Source organism: Oncorhynchus mykiss, chromosome 19, assembly GCF_013265735.2.
Source record: "Oncorhynchus mykiss isolate Arlee chromosome 19, USDA_OmykA_1.1, whole genome shotgun sequence".
NCBI lineage: Eukaryota > Metazoa > Chordata > Actinopteri > Salmoniformes > Salmonidae > Oncorhynchus > Oncorhynchus mykiss.
In genome coordinates, this window is record NC_048583.1 from 4,896,967 (window position 1) to 4,916,413 (window position 19,447).

Genomic DNA, 19,447 nt, shown 5'->3' on the forward strand with positions numbered 1-19,447 from the left:
GCAGCAGCGCAACAACAGGTCAATGTGAGTGTCAGACAGTGAGGTCAGTCTGTACCAGCTTGTTACTAGACTAGACCCGGTCTCACCTTGTCAATGACTGTACATCCAACAGCAACATCAACCACTGGCCCTCGTCAAAGGCAGGCTGCTCTGAGAGAGAGGGATGGGAGAGGAGGAGAGGAGGAGAAGAGAAGAGGAGCTAACAGTACTCTGATGGGAGGATGGGAGGATGGGAGGATGGGAGAGGAGGAGAAGAGAAGAGGAGCTAACAGTACTCTGATGGGAGGATGGGAGAGGAGGAGAGGAGGAGAAGAGAAGAGGAGCTAACAGTACTCTGATGGGAGGATGGGAGGATGGGAGGATGGGAGAGGAGGAGAGGAGGAGAAGAGAAGAGGAGCTAACAGTACTCTGATGGGAGGATGGGAGAGGAGGAGAGGAGGAGAAGAGAAGAGGAGCTAACAGTACTCTGATGGGAGGATGGGAGAGGAGGAAAGGAGGAGAAGAGAAGAGGAGCTAACAGTACTCTGATGGGAGGATGGGAGGATGGGAGGATGGGAGAGGAGGAGAGGAGGAGAAGAGGAGCTAACAGTACTCTGATGGGAGGATGGGAGGATGGGAGGATGGGGGGATGGGAGGATGGGAGGATGGGAGGATGTGGAGAGGAAGAAAGCGGGAGGTATTTTTGCAAAGCAAAAGGGCAGGTGCAGCAGAGCTTCAGACACAGCAGGTGGGCTGTTGTGTGTGTGTGTGTGTGTGTGTGTGTGTGTGTGTGTGTGTGTGTGTGTGTGCGAGGGAGACTGTGTGAACATTATGCTGACTTTATACTGTCTCATGCAGCTGTTGCTCCTCTTCCTGTGATGAAAGAGAGACAGAGAGGGAGAGAGAGAGACAGAAAGGGAGAGAGGGAGAGAGAGACAGAAAGACAGAGACAGAAAGAGAGAGCGAGAGAGAGTATAGTTAGCAGTTTCACTGCAGCATTGGTTTCTGCACTTTGAGAAATAACAAAAGGTGTCTTTGTTCCCGGTGGCAGCGCAGCGGGACAGAATGATAATGACCGTCAGAAAGATCAACACAGATAAACTGTCCGACTCCCTCTGTAACGACTTCCTTCCTCCTTTCAATTAGAAGGCTGTGATGATCCTCTTCCTCTGTGTTACTATGGTGACTTTACATTACTACAGTAAGCCGTTAACACAAGCAGGCCCATACTAGTTGATGTGGGGCTTGGCTTCCTTCCTGGTTTGAACAGTAGAGGGTGCTACTGGGTCAAAGTAAACACTTTTAAGCTCCATTGGCTCCATTTGTTGTCAGTCAAGTGTTTTGGTCACCTGACCAAATTATTTGGCCCTCATTGGCTGTCCTCATGACGACTCCACGGTGATGATGGCGTCCCCGCCCCTGGGGATGGCCGAGGAGGCGTGGCCACACTGGGCGACCTGCTGCGCTCGGAGGGAACAGTCCACACTGTCATGGAGGAAATCCGCCCCCTCCTCTCCATCCCCTCCTCCAACTTGATCTTCTTCCACCTTCTTCTCCACATCCTCTTCCTCGCTCTTCACTTGGCAGCGACACACTTCGATGCCGGAGTCGCCTGTGAGCCGGCGGTGACGGAAATGATCCTCATCCTCCTCTTCCTCCTCCTCTTCCTCTCTCTTCTCTTTCTCCACGGGCTCGAAGAAGTCCACATTGGTGGAGAAGAGGGCGTGTTTGGGGGGAGACTGGGTGGGCTTGGGGGGAGAGAGGATGGAAGGGCTCTGTCTCTCTGTGACCCCACCCTCACTCAGACCGCCCTCTACCCCTCTCTGCTCAGCCAGCACAGCCAGGGGGTCCATAAGGATGAGTGGAGGGAGTGGCGGATGATGTGAAGGAGGAAGTGGAGAGGGATAAGATAGTTTGGGAGGGGGGAGAGTGGGAGGGAGAGGAGAAGACGTTGTGGGAGAAGGTGTAGGTAGAAGTTCAGGTGGAGGAGGGGGCAGAGGAGAAGCTGGATATCCTCCAGGAGACAAAGGGGACCTGGCAGACACAACTCCCTCCAGAGATGAACCCTCCCTGGGGAAGCCTCTCAGGACCTCCCTCCCTACTCCTCCAACCTCGCTACCGGGCGTGGAGGCATGGCTGGTATTATCCGTCTCGTAGGTCACCTGGACAGAGAAGGAGGTGCTGGATGGGGAGGTGAGGAGGGAGCAGGACTCGCAGGAGCAGCTGGTGTAGTTGTCTGAACTCTGAGATGAGGTCAGGCCACCACCAGCACCGCTGGGGCCCGCCCTGGAGCTAACCAAGTAGGAGGGAGGGCCGAGGGGTTGTTGCTGGTGGTGATGGGGGTAGGCTGAACCGTAAGGGGTGGCTGTGTAAGCGGTGGCGCCCCCCATCGCCCCCTGCAGAGCAAAGACGGAGCTGTAGGATGGAGGGGGTGAGGGGGGCTGGGCTGCCACCTCCTCATAGGACGGCAGCTTGAAGGAGGCCAGGAAACCTACAGTATAACACATGACAAATAATCAATTTAATCTCCTAACCACTAGGGTTACATGACCAGCAATAGGGACTTCTACACTATGAGGTTGAAATGACACTCTGAAATTGACAAAATTATGATAATGCCCTTTTTGTGTAAGAGCTGTTTGAAAAAAAATCCTGGAATTTCAGCCTGTTCAGGCGAGATGGAGTTTGTGGCCCAGATCATGACATCACAATCAGATCTGATTATTCTGACCAATGACTAGTCATCTTTTATTTGCGTATGTATCCTCCTACTTTGGAGGGGTACTAGAGTCTAGGCTCTAGAGTCTAAACACTCAGGGTTGTGTATGTAAATACTGTATATTAACAATTGTATGTACAGTCAGGGTTGTGTATGTAAATACTGTATATTAACAATTGTATCAACACGCCCACACAATCAGACTGAGCGTTTCAATGGCAAAAGGAGGCTCAGGAAAACAAATTATACCAAAATATATCCGGAGTTGTTTACATTTGAAAATAAAATTAAGAAGACTGCATCGGGGCTATAAGTTGTACTTCCTTGACCTTCCCTGGCACAATGCAGCCAATGGAATAGTCCCAAAAGTTCAAATCCAACCAATCTAGCACCCTAGGCAGACTCAAGCAAATGAGCAAACATTTCAAATGCTATTTGAACCCAGGTCCTGCTAATAAGACGATAAGGTGACGCAGACAATGAAAGGACCGGGGAGAGAGGCGAGCGTAGCTATACGTACTGAGGTCCAACATGGACGCAGGGTAGTTGCAGGCTCCGTGGTAGGCGATCAGGTTGATCTCCCTCTGTCTCTGCTGCTGCTGGACACGCAGCTTGGCCCGCCGGTGGCGGTAGGCACAGCAACAGCTGAACAGAATCACGATGGTCCACAGCAGCCAGAACCCTGCAGGATACAGACACACAGAGACACTGGCAATACTGAATTGAATTCAAGCAACTTTATTAATCCCAATTATTGAACAGCCTCTGGTAGCTATACTGTTGCATAATCACATTGAAAAGGCTTTAATAAATTGATATTTATTATACCGTAATAAGACAAACCGTCTACAGTTTGACCAGAGGACCAGCCTTAAGGGCTTGCTCATGTTAAACTCCCGATCTGGTCTGGTTACATACCACAATGCATCGGTATAGCTGTGTGACAGCAAATGCTGACAAGACAAGCCTCTTGGCTGGTATCGACTGGTTGTTACTCACACCACAGCTCATAGTAGTAGGTGCAGCATCCTGTCTCCCCACAGCAGTGGCCGGTCTCACACAGGTAGCCTGGGTTGTTGTTGACACCAGGGCAGTACTTATGACTGAGCATGGGCTGGCTGCCTGAGCCAGCTTGGTCCTTCACCCCCTAGTGGACAAGACATGACATGACAACAACGTACATGGTAAACAACAACAACATGTTCGTTTAGCTTGAGCAGGGTGTTTCTCAAATTTCCAGTTGTGGGGCTGGAGACGAGTACCCCCCAGGGTTGCACTTTTTTGTTCCAGCCCAGCGCCATCTCATCTGATTTAACTACTTAACTAGTCATCAAACCCTTGAATAGTTGAGTGGCTCAGATGTGGTAGCGTCAAACAAAAATGTATTCATGACCTTTACTTAACCAGGTATACACAGTGCATTCGGAAAGTATTCAGACCCATTCCGTTTTTCCACATTTTGATACGTTGCAGCCTTATTCTAAAATGGATTCAATAAAAAACATTTCCTCCATCAATCTACACACAATACCTCATAATGACAAAGTGTGAAAAGTGAAATGTTAGAAAACATCTAACAAAAATATAAAACAGAAATACCTTATTTACATAAGTATTCAGACCCTTTGTTATGAGACTCGAAATTGAGCTCAGGTCCATCCTGTTTCCATTGATCATCCTTGAGATGTTTCTACAACTTGATTGGAGTCCACCTGTGGAAAGTTAAATTGATTGGAGCAAAAACCAAGCTATGAGGTCGAAGGAATTGTCTGTAGAGCTCAGAGACAGGATTGTGTCGAGGCACAGATCTGGGGAAGGGTACCAAAAGATGTCTGCAGCATTGAAGGTCCCCAAAAACACAGTGGCCTCCATCATTCTTAAATGGAAGAAGTTTAGAACCACCACTCTTCCTAGAGCTGGCCGCCCGGCCAAACTGAGCAATCAGGGGAGAAGGGCCTTCGTCAGGGAGGTGACCAAGAACCTGATGGTCACTCTGACAGAGCTCCAGTGTTCCTCTGTGGAGATGGGAGAACCTTCCAGAAGGACAACCATCTCTGCAGCACTCCACCAATCAGGCCTTTATGGTAGAGTGGCCAGACAGAAGCCCCTCCTCAGTAAAAGGCACATGACAGCCCATTTGGAGTTTGGCAAAAGGCACCTAAAGGACTCTCAGACCATGAGAAACAAGATTCTCTGGTCTAATGAAACCAAGATTGAACTCTTTGGCCTGAATGACAATCGTCACGTCTGGAGGAAACCTGGCACCATCCCTACGGTGAAGCATGGTGGTGGCAGCATCATGCTGTGGGGATGTGTCCTTGGGTGGCCCAGCCAGAGCCCGGACTTGAAACTGATCGAACATCTCTGGAGAGAGCTGAAAATAGCTGTGCAGTGACGCTCCCCATCCAACCTGACAGAGCTTGAGAGTATCTGAAGAGAAAAATGGGAGAAACTCCCCAAATACAGGTGTACCAAGCTTGTAGCATCATACCCAAGAAGACTTGAGGCTGTAATAACTGACAAAGGTGCTTCAACAAAGTACTGCGTAAAGGGTCTGAATACTTGTGTAATTTTTTTACATTTTTTATAAATTAGCAAACATTTCTAAAAAACAGTTTTTGTTTTGTCATTATGTGGTGTTGTGTGTAGATTGACGAGTGGGAATAACTATTTAATCCATTTTAGACTATAGCTGTAATGTAAGAAAATGTGGAAAAGGTCAAGGGGTCTGAATACTTTCCAAATGCACTGTATGTTTTATTGAGAAACAGTGGATAGCAGACATAAACAGAATAGAATACATCTCTAACCTTGTTGATGGTTCCCATGTCTGAACCCTTTGGAGACACAGTCGTCTGCAATGAGAAAATAAACGTTATCTAGGAAGTCTTAATCTGGTCTTTCCACACATTCATCATCGTTGACGTGTAATGTAAAACCGCTGAATCACTAGGCTACTGGTTTGACCACTTTGACCAAAACATCCACATGACCGTGGGCTAGCAGGAGTGAAGACTGTGGGCTAGCAGGAGTGAAGACTGTGGGCTAGCAGGAGTGAAGACTGTGGGCTAGCAGGAGTGAAGACTGTGGGCTAGCAGGAGTGAAGACTGTGGGCCAGCAGGAGTGAAGACTGTGGGCTACCAGGAGTGAAGACTGTGGGCTAGCAGGAGTGAAGACTGTGGGCCAGCAGGAGTGAAAACTGTGGGCTAGCAAGAGTGAAGACTGTGGGCTAGCAGGAGTGAAGACTGTGGGCTAGCAGGAGTGAAGACTGTGGGCTAGCAGGAGTGAAGACTGTGGGCTAGCAGGAGTGAAGACTGTGGGCTAGCAGGAGTGAAGACTGTGGGCTAGCAGGAGTGAAGACTGTGGGCTAGCAGGAGTGAAGACTGTGGGCCAGCAGGAGTGAAGACTGTGGGCTAGCAGGAGTGAAGACTGTGGGGTAGCAGGAGTGAAGACTGTGGGCCAGCAGGAGTGAAAACTGTGGGCTAGCAGGAGTGAAGACTGTGGGCCAGCAGGAGTGAAGACTGTGGGCCAGCAGGAGTGAAGACTGTGGGCTAGCAGGAGTGAAGACTGTGGGCCAGCAGGAGTGAAAACTGTGGGCTAGCAGGAGTGAAGACTGTGGGCCAGCAGGAGGGAAGCACTTAAAGGGATACTTTAGGATTTTGCCATTGAGGCCTGTTATCTAATCCATAGTGGATATCATGCTGAAGATGCTTGTTATAGGTACGTAAGTCTGAGGCTGTTTTACGTGTTATTTCAAGGTTAGTTAGCGTGTTAGTGATACCAGGAGAGGGTTTTGCAGTATACAAAACCACACCTTTTTCACAGGAGCTGGACAAACAGCAGATCCAATATGTAGAAACCCTGCAGCTATGAGAGCAGGTAGCAACACAGTGTGAGATGGACATTCACACAGTGTGAGATGGACATTCCTTGTTTTTTCAGAATGGGTGTTAGCCCTTTAGTGTCCTCCCTCCATCCCTTTCTCTCTTCACCCCTTCCCCTCTCTCTCTCTCCATCCCCCTTTTCTTAATTTTGCTTGTTAACCCCCTAGTTCTCCCTCCCTCCCTCCCTCCCTTGTCTTCATTCCCAGTTCATCTTCAGTGTTGTACTGTTATTAGTTCCCTCCCCTACCCCTTTCCACCTCCCTCTCTCTCCCTCTCTCTCCCTCTTTCCCTCTCTCTCCCTCTCTCTCCCTCTCTCTCCCTCTCTCCCAACCTTTTTCTTGTTAATGGCTTTCCTCCCACCACTAGTTCCTTTCTATGTGTTGTGCTGGTTGTTGTGAATGAATGACTGCATATTGAAAGGTTAGACTCCTTACCGTAGCTGCTGGTCCTCCCGGTCCCTGCAGGGAGATGGTCATCTAGAAGAGAGAACAGAGGGGGGGGGGGGGGGGAGTTAATACAGCTGACATTTACACAGGCAGAGCCAGACTGACTGACAGACAGGCTGCACATCAGAGAAAGAAAGGAATGGGAGGAAAGAGAGAGAGAGAGAGAGAGAGAGAGAGAGAGAGAGAGAGAGAGAGAGAGGGGGAGAGAAAGAGAGAGAGAGAGGGGGGAGAGAGAGAGAGGGGGGGAGAGAGAGAGAGAGAGAGAGAGAGAGAGAGAGAGAGAGAGAGAAAGAGAGAGAGAGTGGAGGAGAGAGAGAGAGAGAGAGAGAGAGAGAGAGAGAGAGAGAGAGAGAGAGGCCAACCCTTTGATCTGAATTTACAGTTTAGCTAATAAAAATCAAATAAATACAGTCTCCCCATAAAACCTTGTCCAGTTCACTTAACATTTGTAATGCCTATAAGCCAATATTTAGTAGTCTGTTTTTTGGGTATACGGTCCCCCCAGTGCCAATATTTAGTAGTCTGTTTTTGGGGTATACGGTCCCCCCAGTGCCAATATTTAGTAGTCTGTTTTTGGGTATACGGTCCCCCCAGTGCCAATATTTAGTAGTCTGTTTTTGGGTATACGGTCCCCCCAGTGCCAATATTTAGTAGTCTGTTTTTGGGGTATACGATCCCCCCAGTGCCAATATTTAGTAGTCTGTTTTTGGGTATACGGTCCCCCCAGTGCCAATATTTAGTAGTCTGTTTTTGGGGTATATGGTCCCCCCAGTGCCAATATTTAGTAGTCTGTTTTTTGTGTATATGGTCCTCCCAGTGGTACTATACACACACATTTGTTTACGTTTTGTATGTCAATTCTGTGAGCCATTTAGTTTGTGATTTTGCATGCAAATGTCACATCCATAACACTGGAATTGCCCGTACCTGACCCCAATTAACCTGTGGATGTTCACCTATCCAGACAGCCTGACTGTGGATGTTCACCTATCCAGACAGCCTGACTGTGGATGTTCACCTATCCAGACAGCCTGACTGTGGATGTTCACCTATCCAGACAGCCTGACTGTGGATGTTCACCTATCCAGACAGCCTGACTGTGGATGTTCACCTATCCAGACAGCCTGACTGTGGATGTTCACCTATCCAGACAGCCTGACTGTGGATGTTCATCTATCCAGACAGCCTGACTGTGGATGTTCACCTATCCAGACAGCCTGACTGTGGATGTTCACCTATCCAGACAGCCTGACTGTGGATGTTCACCTATCCAGACAGCCTGACTGTGGATGTTCACCTATCCAGACAGCCTGACTGTGGATGTTCACCTATCCAGACAGCCTGACTGTGGATGTTCACCTATCCAGACAGCCTGACTGTGGATGTTCACCTATCCAGACAGCCTGACTGTGGATGTTCACCTATCCAGACAGCCTGACTGTGGATGTTCACCTATCCAGACAGCCTGACTGTGGATGTTCATCTATCCAGACAGCCTGACTGTGGATGTTCACCTATCCAGACAGCCTGACTGTGGATGCGCCTAAAAGATAAACTCTCCAGGGCCACCACAGTCAACCCCCGACACACTTTCAACCTGATACACACAAACACACACAAACAAACAACCTCTCAGTGTTCCTGCAGTGACAGGGGACAACAAGGTACCCTGAGTCCTAAACAACCGTGATGTCATTTTCAGGTTATCATTTATCAATTTCCCAGCCTGGCACCTCCTTACAGACAGACAGTCAGACAGACTGGCCCTTACAGACAGACAGGCCCTAACAGACAGGGTTATGTTCAGTAGTAGGGTACATGTTGCAAGGGAAAACGAAAAATCTATGTTCTTATTGAGCAAGTTTAGTTGGTACTAACTTCCCTGATGGACCACAGTTAAAACATGTTATTCCTACTGAACAGACCCAGCATTCACATGAACTGTGGAACAGGACAGTTCCTGTAGAAAGGGTTAGTCATTAATCAAGTCAAAAGCACATATTGGCTAAAGGATTTGCATAACCAAAAAAGAGCCATGCGATTGTGATCACTTGTAAGCGTGCTATCATCCCAGATACCAGAGTCCATCTGCATTGGAAATCAGTGAGCGAGCCCACTTCACGCTTACAACCCCCAGATACAATACCTCCATTGTACTCGGCACGTCTACCTGAAACACACAACAGAACGCAACGCAACACAATGCCTGTGTGTGTACATTTCAGACAGACAGGAGGACGGTTGCATAACAGTAAAAGGAAAATGCCTATCTGTTTAGTGTTGCAGTGGGCTGCGGGGGTCCAGCCACAGAGGACACAATGCTCGCATGGACGGAGACACTGGGCTGTTTTTTTACACCCGACTCAGTCTGACCGGACGGCATGTCACCAAACATGCAAATGAGCAGTCAGCCTTTTGTCAGCTGACGTTGGGTCTCTGTTGGACAGGCTGCACTGGGCACTGCATCTCTCTCCCTAACACTGCATCTCTCTCCGTAACACTGCATCTCTCCCCCTAACACTGCATCTCTCCCCCTAACACTGCATCTCTCTCCGTAACACTGCATCTCTCCCCCTAACACTGCATCTCTCTCCCCAACACTGCATCTCTCTCCCCAACACTGCATCTCTCTCCCTAACACTGCATCTCTCTCCCTAATAATGCATCTCTCTCCCTAATAATGCATCTCTCTCCCTAATACTGCATCTCTCTCCCTAATACTGCATCTCTCTCCCCAGCACTGCATCTCTCCCCCTAACACTGCATCTCTCCCCCTAACACTGCATCTCTCCCCCTAACACTGCATCTCTCTCCCTAACACTGCATCTCTCTCCCTAACACTGCATCTCTCCCCCTAACACTGCATCTCTCCCCCTAACACTGCATCTCTCCCCCTAACACTGCATCTCTCTCCCCAACACTGCATCTCTCTCCCCAACACTGCATCTTTCTCCCTAACACTGCATCTCTCTCCCCAACACTGCATCTTTCCCCCTAACACTGCATCTCTCCCCCTAACACTGCATCTCTCTCCCCAGCACTGCATCTCTCCCCCTAACACTGCATCTCTCCCCCTAACACTGCATCTCTCCCCCCAGCACTGCATCTCTCCCCCTAACACTGCATCTATCCCCCTAACACTGCATCTCTCCCCCTAACACTGCATCTCTCCCCCTAACACTGCATCTCTCCCCCTAACACTGCATCTCTCCCCCTAACACTGCATCTCTCCCCCTAACACTGCATCTCTCTCCGTAACACTGCATCTCTCTCCGTAACACTGCATCTCCCCCCAACACTGCATCTCTCTCCCCAACACTGCATCTCTCTCCCCAACACTGCATCTCTCCCCCTAACACTGCATCTCTCTCCCCAACACTGCATCTCTCTCCCCAACACTGCATCTTTCTCCCTAACACTGCATCTCTCTCCCCAACACTGCATCTTTCCCCCTAACACTGCATCTCTCCCCCTAACACTGCATCTCTCTCCCCAGCACTGCATCTCTCCCCCTAACACTGCATCTCTCCCCCTAACACTGCATCTCTCCCCCCAGCACTGCATCTCTCCCCCTAACACTGCATCTATCCCCCTAACACTGCATCTCTCCCCCTAACACTGCATCTCTCCCCCTAACACTGCATCTCTCCCCCTAACACTGCATCTCTCTCCGTAACACTGCATCTCTCTCCGTAACACTGCATCTCCCCCCAACACTGCATCTCTCTCCCCAACACTGCATCTCTCTCCCCAACACTGCATCTCTCTCCCCAACACTGCATCTCTCTCCCCAGAACTGCATCTCTCTCCGTAACACTACATCTCTCTCCCCAACACTACATCTCTCTCCCCAACACTGCATCTCTCTCCCCAGAACTGCATCTCTCCCCCTAACACTGCATCTCTCCCCCTAACACTGCATCTCTCCCCCTAACACTGCATCTCTCTCCGTAACACTGCATCTCTCCCCAACACTGCATCTCTCTCCCCAACACTGCATCTCTCTCCCCAGAACTGCATCTCTCTCCCCAACACTGCATCTCTCTCCCCAACACTGCATCTCTCTCCCCAACACTACATCTCTCTCCCCAGAACTGCATCTCTCTCCCCAACACTACATCTCTCTCCCCAACACTGCATCTCTCCCCCTAACACTGCATCTCTCCCCCTAACACTGCATCTCTCCCCAACACTACATCTCTCTCCCCAACACTGCATCTCTCTTCCCAGCACTGCATCTCTCCCCCTAACACTGCAGCTCTCCCCCTAACACTGCATCTTTCCCCCCAGCACTGCATCTCTCCCCCTAACACTGCATCTATCCCCCTAACACTGCATCTCTCCCCCTAACACTGCATCTCTCCCCCTAACACTGCATCTCTCCCCCTAACACTGCATCTCTCCCCCTAACACTGCATCTCTCTCCGTAACACTGCATCTCTCTCCGTAACACTGCATCTCCCCCCAACACTGCATCTCTCTCCCCAACACTGCATCTCTCTCCCCAACACTGCATCTCTCTCCCCAGAACTGCATCTCTCTCCCCAGAACTGCATCTCTCCCCCTAACACTGCATCTCTCCCCCTAACACTGCATCTCTCTCCGTAACACTGCATCTCTCTCCGTAACACTGCATCTCTCCCCAACACTGCATCTCTCTCCCTAACACTGCATCTCTCTCCCCAACACTGCATCTCTCTCCGTAACACTACATCTCTCTCCCCAACACTACATTTCTCTCCCCAACACTACATCTCTCTCCCCAACACTGCATCTCTCTCCCCAGAACTGCATCTCTCTCCCCAACACTGCATCTCTCTCCCCAACACTACATCTCTCTCCCCAGAACTGCATCTCTCTCCCCAACACTACATCTCTCTCCCCAACACTGCATCTCTCCCCCTAACACTGCATCTCTCCCCCTAACACTGCATCTCTCCCCAACACTACATCTCTCTTCCCAGCACTGCATCTCTCTTCCCAGCACTGCATCTCTCCCCCTAACACTGCATCTCTCCCCCTAACACTGCATCTCTCCCCCTAACACTGCCTCTCCCCCCAAAACTGCATCTCTCTCCCCAACACCGCATCTCTCTCCCCAGCACTGCATCTCTCCCCCCAGCACTGTTTGAACTCACACATAGATTTGGTAGATTTGGTACTAGGCCTATCATCCGAGCCTGCACTGTATTGGTGTCATCCCATATCACCAAAAAGCACATTGCATAATGGAGCCCCAATCGTATACTAGATCAGGGTTATTAGACCTTAACATGTTTAGGAGGTTTTCTACCTGATAATTAATTGCACCCACCTGGTGTCCCAGGATTAGAGGGGAACAATGAAGAAAAGCAGTGGACTGTCTTGGAGGTCCAGAGTGTAGTTTGAGGGTACTAGTGCAGGCTAACAGAAACTAGTCAGTAGCTAATGACAATGACTGATTTCAAATCAGTTAGTAAGGGAAATCCTCCATTTTAACCTTCACACATAGTCAAAACTGTAGCTACTCTACATGTCTGACTAGTACTACTACACCCTACTACATCCTACTACACACTATTAGAAACTACTACACACTAATACACACTATTACACCCTACTACACACTACTACACATTATTACAAACTACTACACACTATTACACACTACTACACACTATTATAAACTACTACAAACTATTACACACTACTACACACTAATACACACTATTACACCCTACTACACACTACTACAAACTACTACACACTACTACACACTATTACAAACTACTACACACTACTACACCCTACTTCACACTATTACAAACTTCTACAGACTATTACAAACGTACACCCGACTACACACTACTACACACTATTACACACTACTACGCACTATTACACACTACTACACATTACAACACATTACTACACACTACTACACACTACTATAAACTAGTACATACTACTTACTACACATTACTACACACTACTACACACTATTACACCCTATCAGGGTTGACCCAGAGTCCTCCTAGTAGTCTCCATCCATCCAACTCCTGCTGCTCTCTAACAAAGTGAGGCACTGCAGCAGCAGTAGAGTACAGGGGGAGGACAAGCAGCTGGCGTCTGTGCCAGGTATTGATCAAACAGTAGCAGAGCAACACACACACAGAGGGACACACACAGCCGTAGCAGAGGAGTGTGAGACTAGTTTGGGATAAACATTACACAGGCAGCTCCGGACTGGAAACCCCACTCTGTTGACGGCAGGACCACTAACAGCAGTTGTCAGCCTGGTTAGAGGAGTGAAGATAGTAATGTACTGTTACTGGACAGTGTGAACGGAATACCAGAGATTTTAGAAAACATCTAGATAATCTTGTATCCCATTGTTTGATCACACTATATTTGGATAGTTCCCTATATGTGTTCTACAGATCTATCAACAAACTGTCAACTGTAACTCTGTTGATGGGCAACAGCTTTCAAGTTATTTTTGGGTCAGGTTCAGAGTTAAAGTAAGATGTATCCCAACACATTGGAAATTGTGATTGGCTGAGAGAGGGGGGAAAAAGAAGAATTGCTCTTTAGGTTGGTTGCAACTTATTCCAGTCCATCTTGACTCAAGATGTAACAAGGATGAAGACTGCAGTATTGACAGATTGATGCGATTACCACTGAGAGCAAGATAGATGTTGTCAACAGTGTCAGCAGGACTGTCAACTGGTTACTGTAGAATTGAGTATAAGACCTACTGTATCTGACTGGGAGTATAAGACCTACTGTATCTGACTGGGAGCATAAGACCTACTGTATCTGACTGGGAGTATAAGACCTACTGTATCTGACTGGGAGTATAAGACCTACTGTATCTGACTGGGAGTATAAGACCTACTGTATCTGACTGGGAGTATGAGACCTACTGTATCTGACTGGGAGTATGAGACCTACTGTATCTGACTGGGAGTATGAGACCTACTGTATCTGACTGGGAGTATGAGACCTACTGTATCTGACTGGGAGTATAAGACCTACTGTATCTGACTGGGAGTATAAGACCTACTGTATCTGACTGGGAGTATAAGACCTACTGTATCTGACTGGGAGCATAAGACCTACTGTATCTGACTGGGAGTATAAGACCTACTGTATCTGACTGGGAGTATGAGACCTACTGTATCTGACTGGGAGTATAAGACCTACTTTATCTGACTGGGAGTATGAGACCTACTGTATCTGACTGGGAGTATAAGACCTACTGTATCTGACTGGGAGTATAAGACCTACTGTATCTGACTGGGAGTATAAGACCTACTTTATCTGACTGGGAGTATGAGACCTACTGTATCTGACTGGGAGTATGAGACCTACTGTATCTGACTGGGAGTATGAGACCTACTGTACCTACTGACTGGGAGTGATCGGCAACGACAACTCAGTAAATGCCTTTCACAGGCATAGGAGGGGATTTCAGGCAGCCAAACAGTCTTATCTACAGGAAGAGAAATCGTGTATTATCACTGGCCTCCACTCTGTAAAGTTGAGAGTCTGTGGTTTAGCCCACCACATCATACATCATACATTACTGGATCTGAAGAGGTCATTCAATCATCCCCCGAGACCATGTTAAAAACCACAAGACACCTCTACTACAAGTTGTAGATGTCTCCCACACTAACACCTAACCACGGCGCAAAGCCACAGACATACAGCGAGACAAACAGCTTAACACACTTCCTCACTTCCTGCCTGTTCACCAGTGTGTGTGTGTGTGTGTGTGTGTGTGTGTGTGTGTGTGTGTGTGTGTGTGTGTGTGTGTGTGTGTGTGTGTGGCTGGCTGGCCTTGTGAGATATGATGGACCTGTAAAGAGAGTAAGAAAACAGGCCAGACTGAGGGGAGACCTGGTTAACCCAGGCACCTCTTACACAATAGGCTATACACTCAGAAACAACGGTGCTATCTAGAACCTGAAATGGTTCTTTGGCTGTCCCCATAGGAGAACCCTTTGAAGAACCCTTTTTGGTTCCAGGTAGAACGCTTTTGAGTTCCATGTACAGAAAACCCTTTCCACAGAGGGTTCTACCTGGAACCAAAAAGGGTTCTCCCATGGGGACAGCCGAAGAACCCTTTTGGAAGCCTTTTTTCTACGAGCTAATGTGACCGCAGGAGCATCCTGGACTGATACAAAGGAGCTGATTGTTCTGGCAGAAGAGACCGTTAGCTAAGACCACTTCAACAGTGACCAGTGGAAGTTATGAAGAAACATTGTCCTCCTCAACAGATATATTATTATCATCAGAAGATAAATGATTAGGAACATTCATAGCACAATGCCTGATGGACAGTCAACAGTGTGTGTGTGTGTGTGTGTGTGTGTGTGTGTGTGTGTGTGTGTGTGTGTGTGTGTGTGTGTGTGTGTGTGTGTGTGTGTGTGTGTGTGTGTGTGTGTGTGTGTGTGTGTGCGAGCGAGCGAGCGAGAAACTTAAGGGGGCTGAATAATTTTGCACGCCCAATTTTTCAGTTTTTGATTTGTTAAAAAAGTTTGAAATATCCAATAAATGTCGTTCCACTTCATGATTGTGTCCCACTTGTTGTTGATTCTTCACAAAAAAATACAGTTTTATATCTTTATGTTTGAAGCCTGAAATGTGGCAAAAGGTCGCAAAGTTCAAGGGGGCCGAATACTTTCGCAAGGCACTGTACACACTAACACATGACTACTACCCACTACAACTAAGCCTACAATCAATGTAAAGATCCTCTTGAGAACGGTAATTGCACATATTCTAGTAGCTGACTCGCAACACACTGTTCTGTATATACAGTGTGTTTAGCCATGCTGAGAAGACCTCTAGGCCTATACAGGGCCGGAGTAAGAAATCATAGGCCCCCCCAGGCCTTTGTTTTTTTATAGCCCCCTGCCCCGCCGCCATCCGACCCATTGCCCTTCTATGGATTATATGTCTATGGTCACATACCAACAAGCTGGAGCTAGTATTTGGTGTGAATGTTGCCCAAAATGTGGCCTTCCCGGTAACTGTCAAAATAAAGGAAACACTTGAGTAAACAAGGGATATGAATATATGTTCTGGTGTTGGTTTAGGTCCACTTGTAGAATCTATGCCAAGGTGCATTGAAACTGTTCTGGATCGTGGTGCCCAACACCCTATTAAGACACTTTATGTTGGTGTTTCCTTTATTTTGGCAGATACCTGTATGTGCTTTATTGGGATAAACTGTTGATTCTCTGGGGCTAAATTATGCTCTCTGGTGTATTTTGAACATTGAGATTGGGCTCCTGTGGTTGTATAAAAATTATAATTTAAAAAATTACATAATTTGTTTCTTGTTGCTGTTTTTTTTGCCTATTGGGCCCCCTATGATTTTGAGCCCAGACGAGCCCATTATTCACACAATTGACCAGTCACATTTAATTATAATGCAGTTTACTTAAATGTATTTAATAATCAGTTACCCAATCAAGGCAGGGCCCCCCAGTTACCCACGTGGGCCCCCTACCTCCTGTCCTCCCCCATCTGATGATTAGCAGAGCGGCAGCAGGCTGCCTACACTCATAAAGGAAAAATTAAAAAGTGCATTCAGAAAGTATTGACTTTTTCCACATTTTGTTACTGTAGCTTTATTCAACAATTCATGAATTTTTTTCCATCATAAATCTACACACAATACTCCATAATGACAAAGCAAAATGTATCAAAAAATAAAAAACAGATTTCCATAAGTATTCAGACCCTTTACTCAGTACTTTGTTGAAGCACCTTTGGCAGCAAATACAGCCTCGAGTCTTCTTGGCTATGACTCTATAAGCTTGGCACACCTGTATTTGGGGAGTTTCTCCCATTCTTCAAGTCCCGGCTCTGGCTGGGCCTATCAAGGATATTCAGAGACTTTTCCTGAAGCCACTCCTGCGTTGTCTTGGCTGTGTGCTTAAGGTCGTTGTCCTGTTGGAAGATGAACCTTCACCACAGTCTGAGGTCCTGAGCACTCTGGAGCATGTTTTCATCAAGGATCTCTCTGTACTTTGCTCCGTTCATCGTTGCCAATGATCCTGACTAGTCTCCCAGTCCCTGCCGCTGAAAAACACCCCCACAGCATGATGCCGCCACCACCATGCTTCACCATAGGGATGGTGCCAGGTTTCCTCCAGATGTGACGCTTGGAATTCAGGCCAAAGAGTTCAATCTTGGTTTCATCAGACCAGAGAATCTTGTTTCTCATGGTCTGAGAGTCTTTAGGTGCCTTTTGGCAAACCCCAAGTGGGCTGTCATGTGCCTTTTACTGAGGAGTGGCTTCCATCTGGCCACTCTACCATAAAGGCCTGATTGGTGGAGAGCTGCAGAGATGGTTCTCATTCTAAAAGGCTCTCCCATCTCCACAGAGGAACTCTGGAGCTCTGTCAGAGTGACCATCGGGTTCTTGTTCTCCCTATGAAAGGCCGTTCTCTACCGATTGCTCAGTTTTGCCGGGCGGCCTGCTCTAGAAAGAGTCTTGGTGGTTCCAAACTTCTTCCATTTAAGAATGATGGAGGCGACTGTGTTCTTGGGGACCTTCAATGCTGCAGACATTTTTTGGTACCCTTCCCCAGATTTGTGCCTCGACACAATCCTGTCTCTGAGCTCTACAGACAATTCCTTCGACCTCTTTGGTTTGATTTTGCTCTGACATGCACTGTCAACTATGGGATCGTATACGTACAGGTGTGTGCCTTTTCAAATCATGTCCAATCAATTGAATTTACCACAGGTGGACTCCAATCAAGTTGTAGAAACATCAAAAGGATGATCAATGGAAACAGGATGCACCAGAGCTCAATTTTGGGTCTCAAAGCAAAGGGTCTGAATACTTATATAAGTAAGGTATTTCTGTTTTTTCATTTTAATAAATGTGCAAAAACATATAAACGCCTGTTTTTGCTTTGCCATTATGGGGTATTGTGGTTAGATTGCTGAGGATTTTATTTTATTTGATACATTTTCGAATAAGGCTGTAAAGTAACAAAATGTGGAAAATGTCAAGGGGTCTGAATACTTTCCGAATGCACTGTATTTCCTTCATAGTTGTTGTTTTGTTGTTGCCCCCTGTGGCCCAGGGGCTTCAGCCCTGCATTATCCCGGCCCGAGGCCTATAGCTCATTGAATCAGCACTATAGTATTTCACCATTGGCAGAGGGGTTATAAATTACCTTTATTATGAGGGTTGGGAGCTAAAAGCACTTTTAATTATGGGCTGTGTAACATTGAGGTCATTCTTTGGTGCATTACAGCAAATTAATTTCCAGACAATGAGATGAGGAAATCAACTTTCAGATATCAGCAACACGTCTTAAATTAAAACGTAAATGGAAGGATAATCATGCAGTTGTGTGTGTGCTGTACAACAAGTCTATCTATGCTCAAAAGGCCTGATTTAGGAAAAACTTGAACTTCAGACTGTCCATAAAACCTTCGTCTTGTGAAGCCTAAATATTTTTTGCAATATCAATTTAATTATTTCCAACAATAACAGATATCCACTGAAGCGACGGTAATGACAACAAATCCTTGCAAGCTAGGAACATTTCTTAGAAAACATCACGGCGGCATTCACAGTATCCTAATACCCCTGCAGTATAATATTGCCCAGTTGTTGACAAAATCACCATAACTCACAGCAATCACATCAAGCGAAGATGTTGATAATACAAAATCTGTAAGTCAACATACCGCCTCTGCTTTGAGTCCAAGGCAGAACGTCAACGTTTTCTCTGGATCCATGGCCAGGGGCAGCAGAGATTTAGAACGACAACAGAGAGAGAGAGAGAGTGGAAAACAGAGAGGACTGGGATCTATCTTATTGTGCTAAATCCCCATCTCTCTCCCACACTGAATCCTCAGCACAGCAGCCTGCTGCTCCGCCATTCCCCGAGCGGAGAGAACGCCCCTCCCCGAATCCGATACTATCGGGGATACCGCCGCGGCAGATCCAATAATGGTACACGCTGCGCGATATCGACAAGGGAAGGGAAAGCGTCCCAATGGCAAACGACCCTCAGGTGTTTTCTCTTCCAGCTCGTGGGAAGATGGAGGAGTGAGGATTCAAGTTTTATTTTTTTCCTCGTTGGTGGTACGGGGGCGCTCTTTAAATGATGTCATGTAATTCCAGCCCTCTCAAACTAGGAAAAGAGGAGAGGGCTGTGCAGATGATTGGACGTCACCGGTCTATCTCCGGCTCCTGGCAACAGTCGCAGAGGCCGAGAAAGAGATTGCTGCTTAGTAGAGCTCCGTTTTAAACGACTTTGATTCCAAATTCAATGTCTTGCATTGTGTAGATTTGCAAGCAACGTATTTTCTATTTCTTTTTATAAGGGCCTAATTGTTTCAGCCACCGTGAGGGGTAGGGATGGGGTAGGGATGCTTGGCCAAGGTCACCCGATAAA

The 19,447-nt window shown here is 47.5% G+C and overlaps 1 protein-coding gene across 1 annotated transcript; it reads right to left on the bottom strand.

Moving 5' to 3' along the window:
- Nucleotides 1-584: 584 nt before the first annotated feature.
- On the bottom strand, nt 585-19,169 carry LOC110498624 (proline-, glutamic acid- and leucine-rich protein 1). Its single transcript, XM_036954004.1, has 6 exons — nt 18,735-19,169; nt 7,017-7,058; nt 5,509-5,553; nt 3,698-3,845; nt 3,219-3,380; nt 585-2,470 (listed from the first exon to the last, which is right to left on the bottom strand). Exons 1-6 carry the CDS (start codon nt 18,783-18,785, stop codon nt 1,362-1,364), a joined length of 1,557 nt encoding a protein of 518 aa, XP_036809899.1. The 5' UTR covers nt 18,786-19,169; the 3' UTR covers nt 585-1,361.
- Between the last annotated feature and the right edge of the window lie 278 nt (nt 19,170-19,447).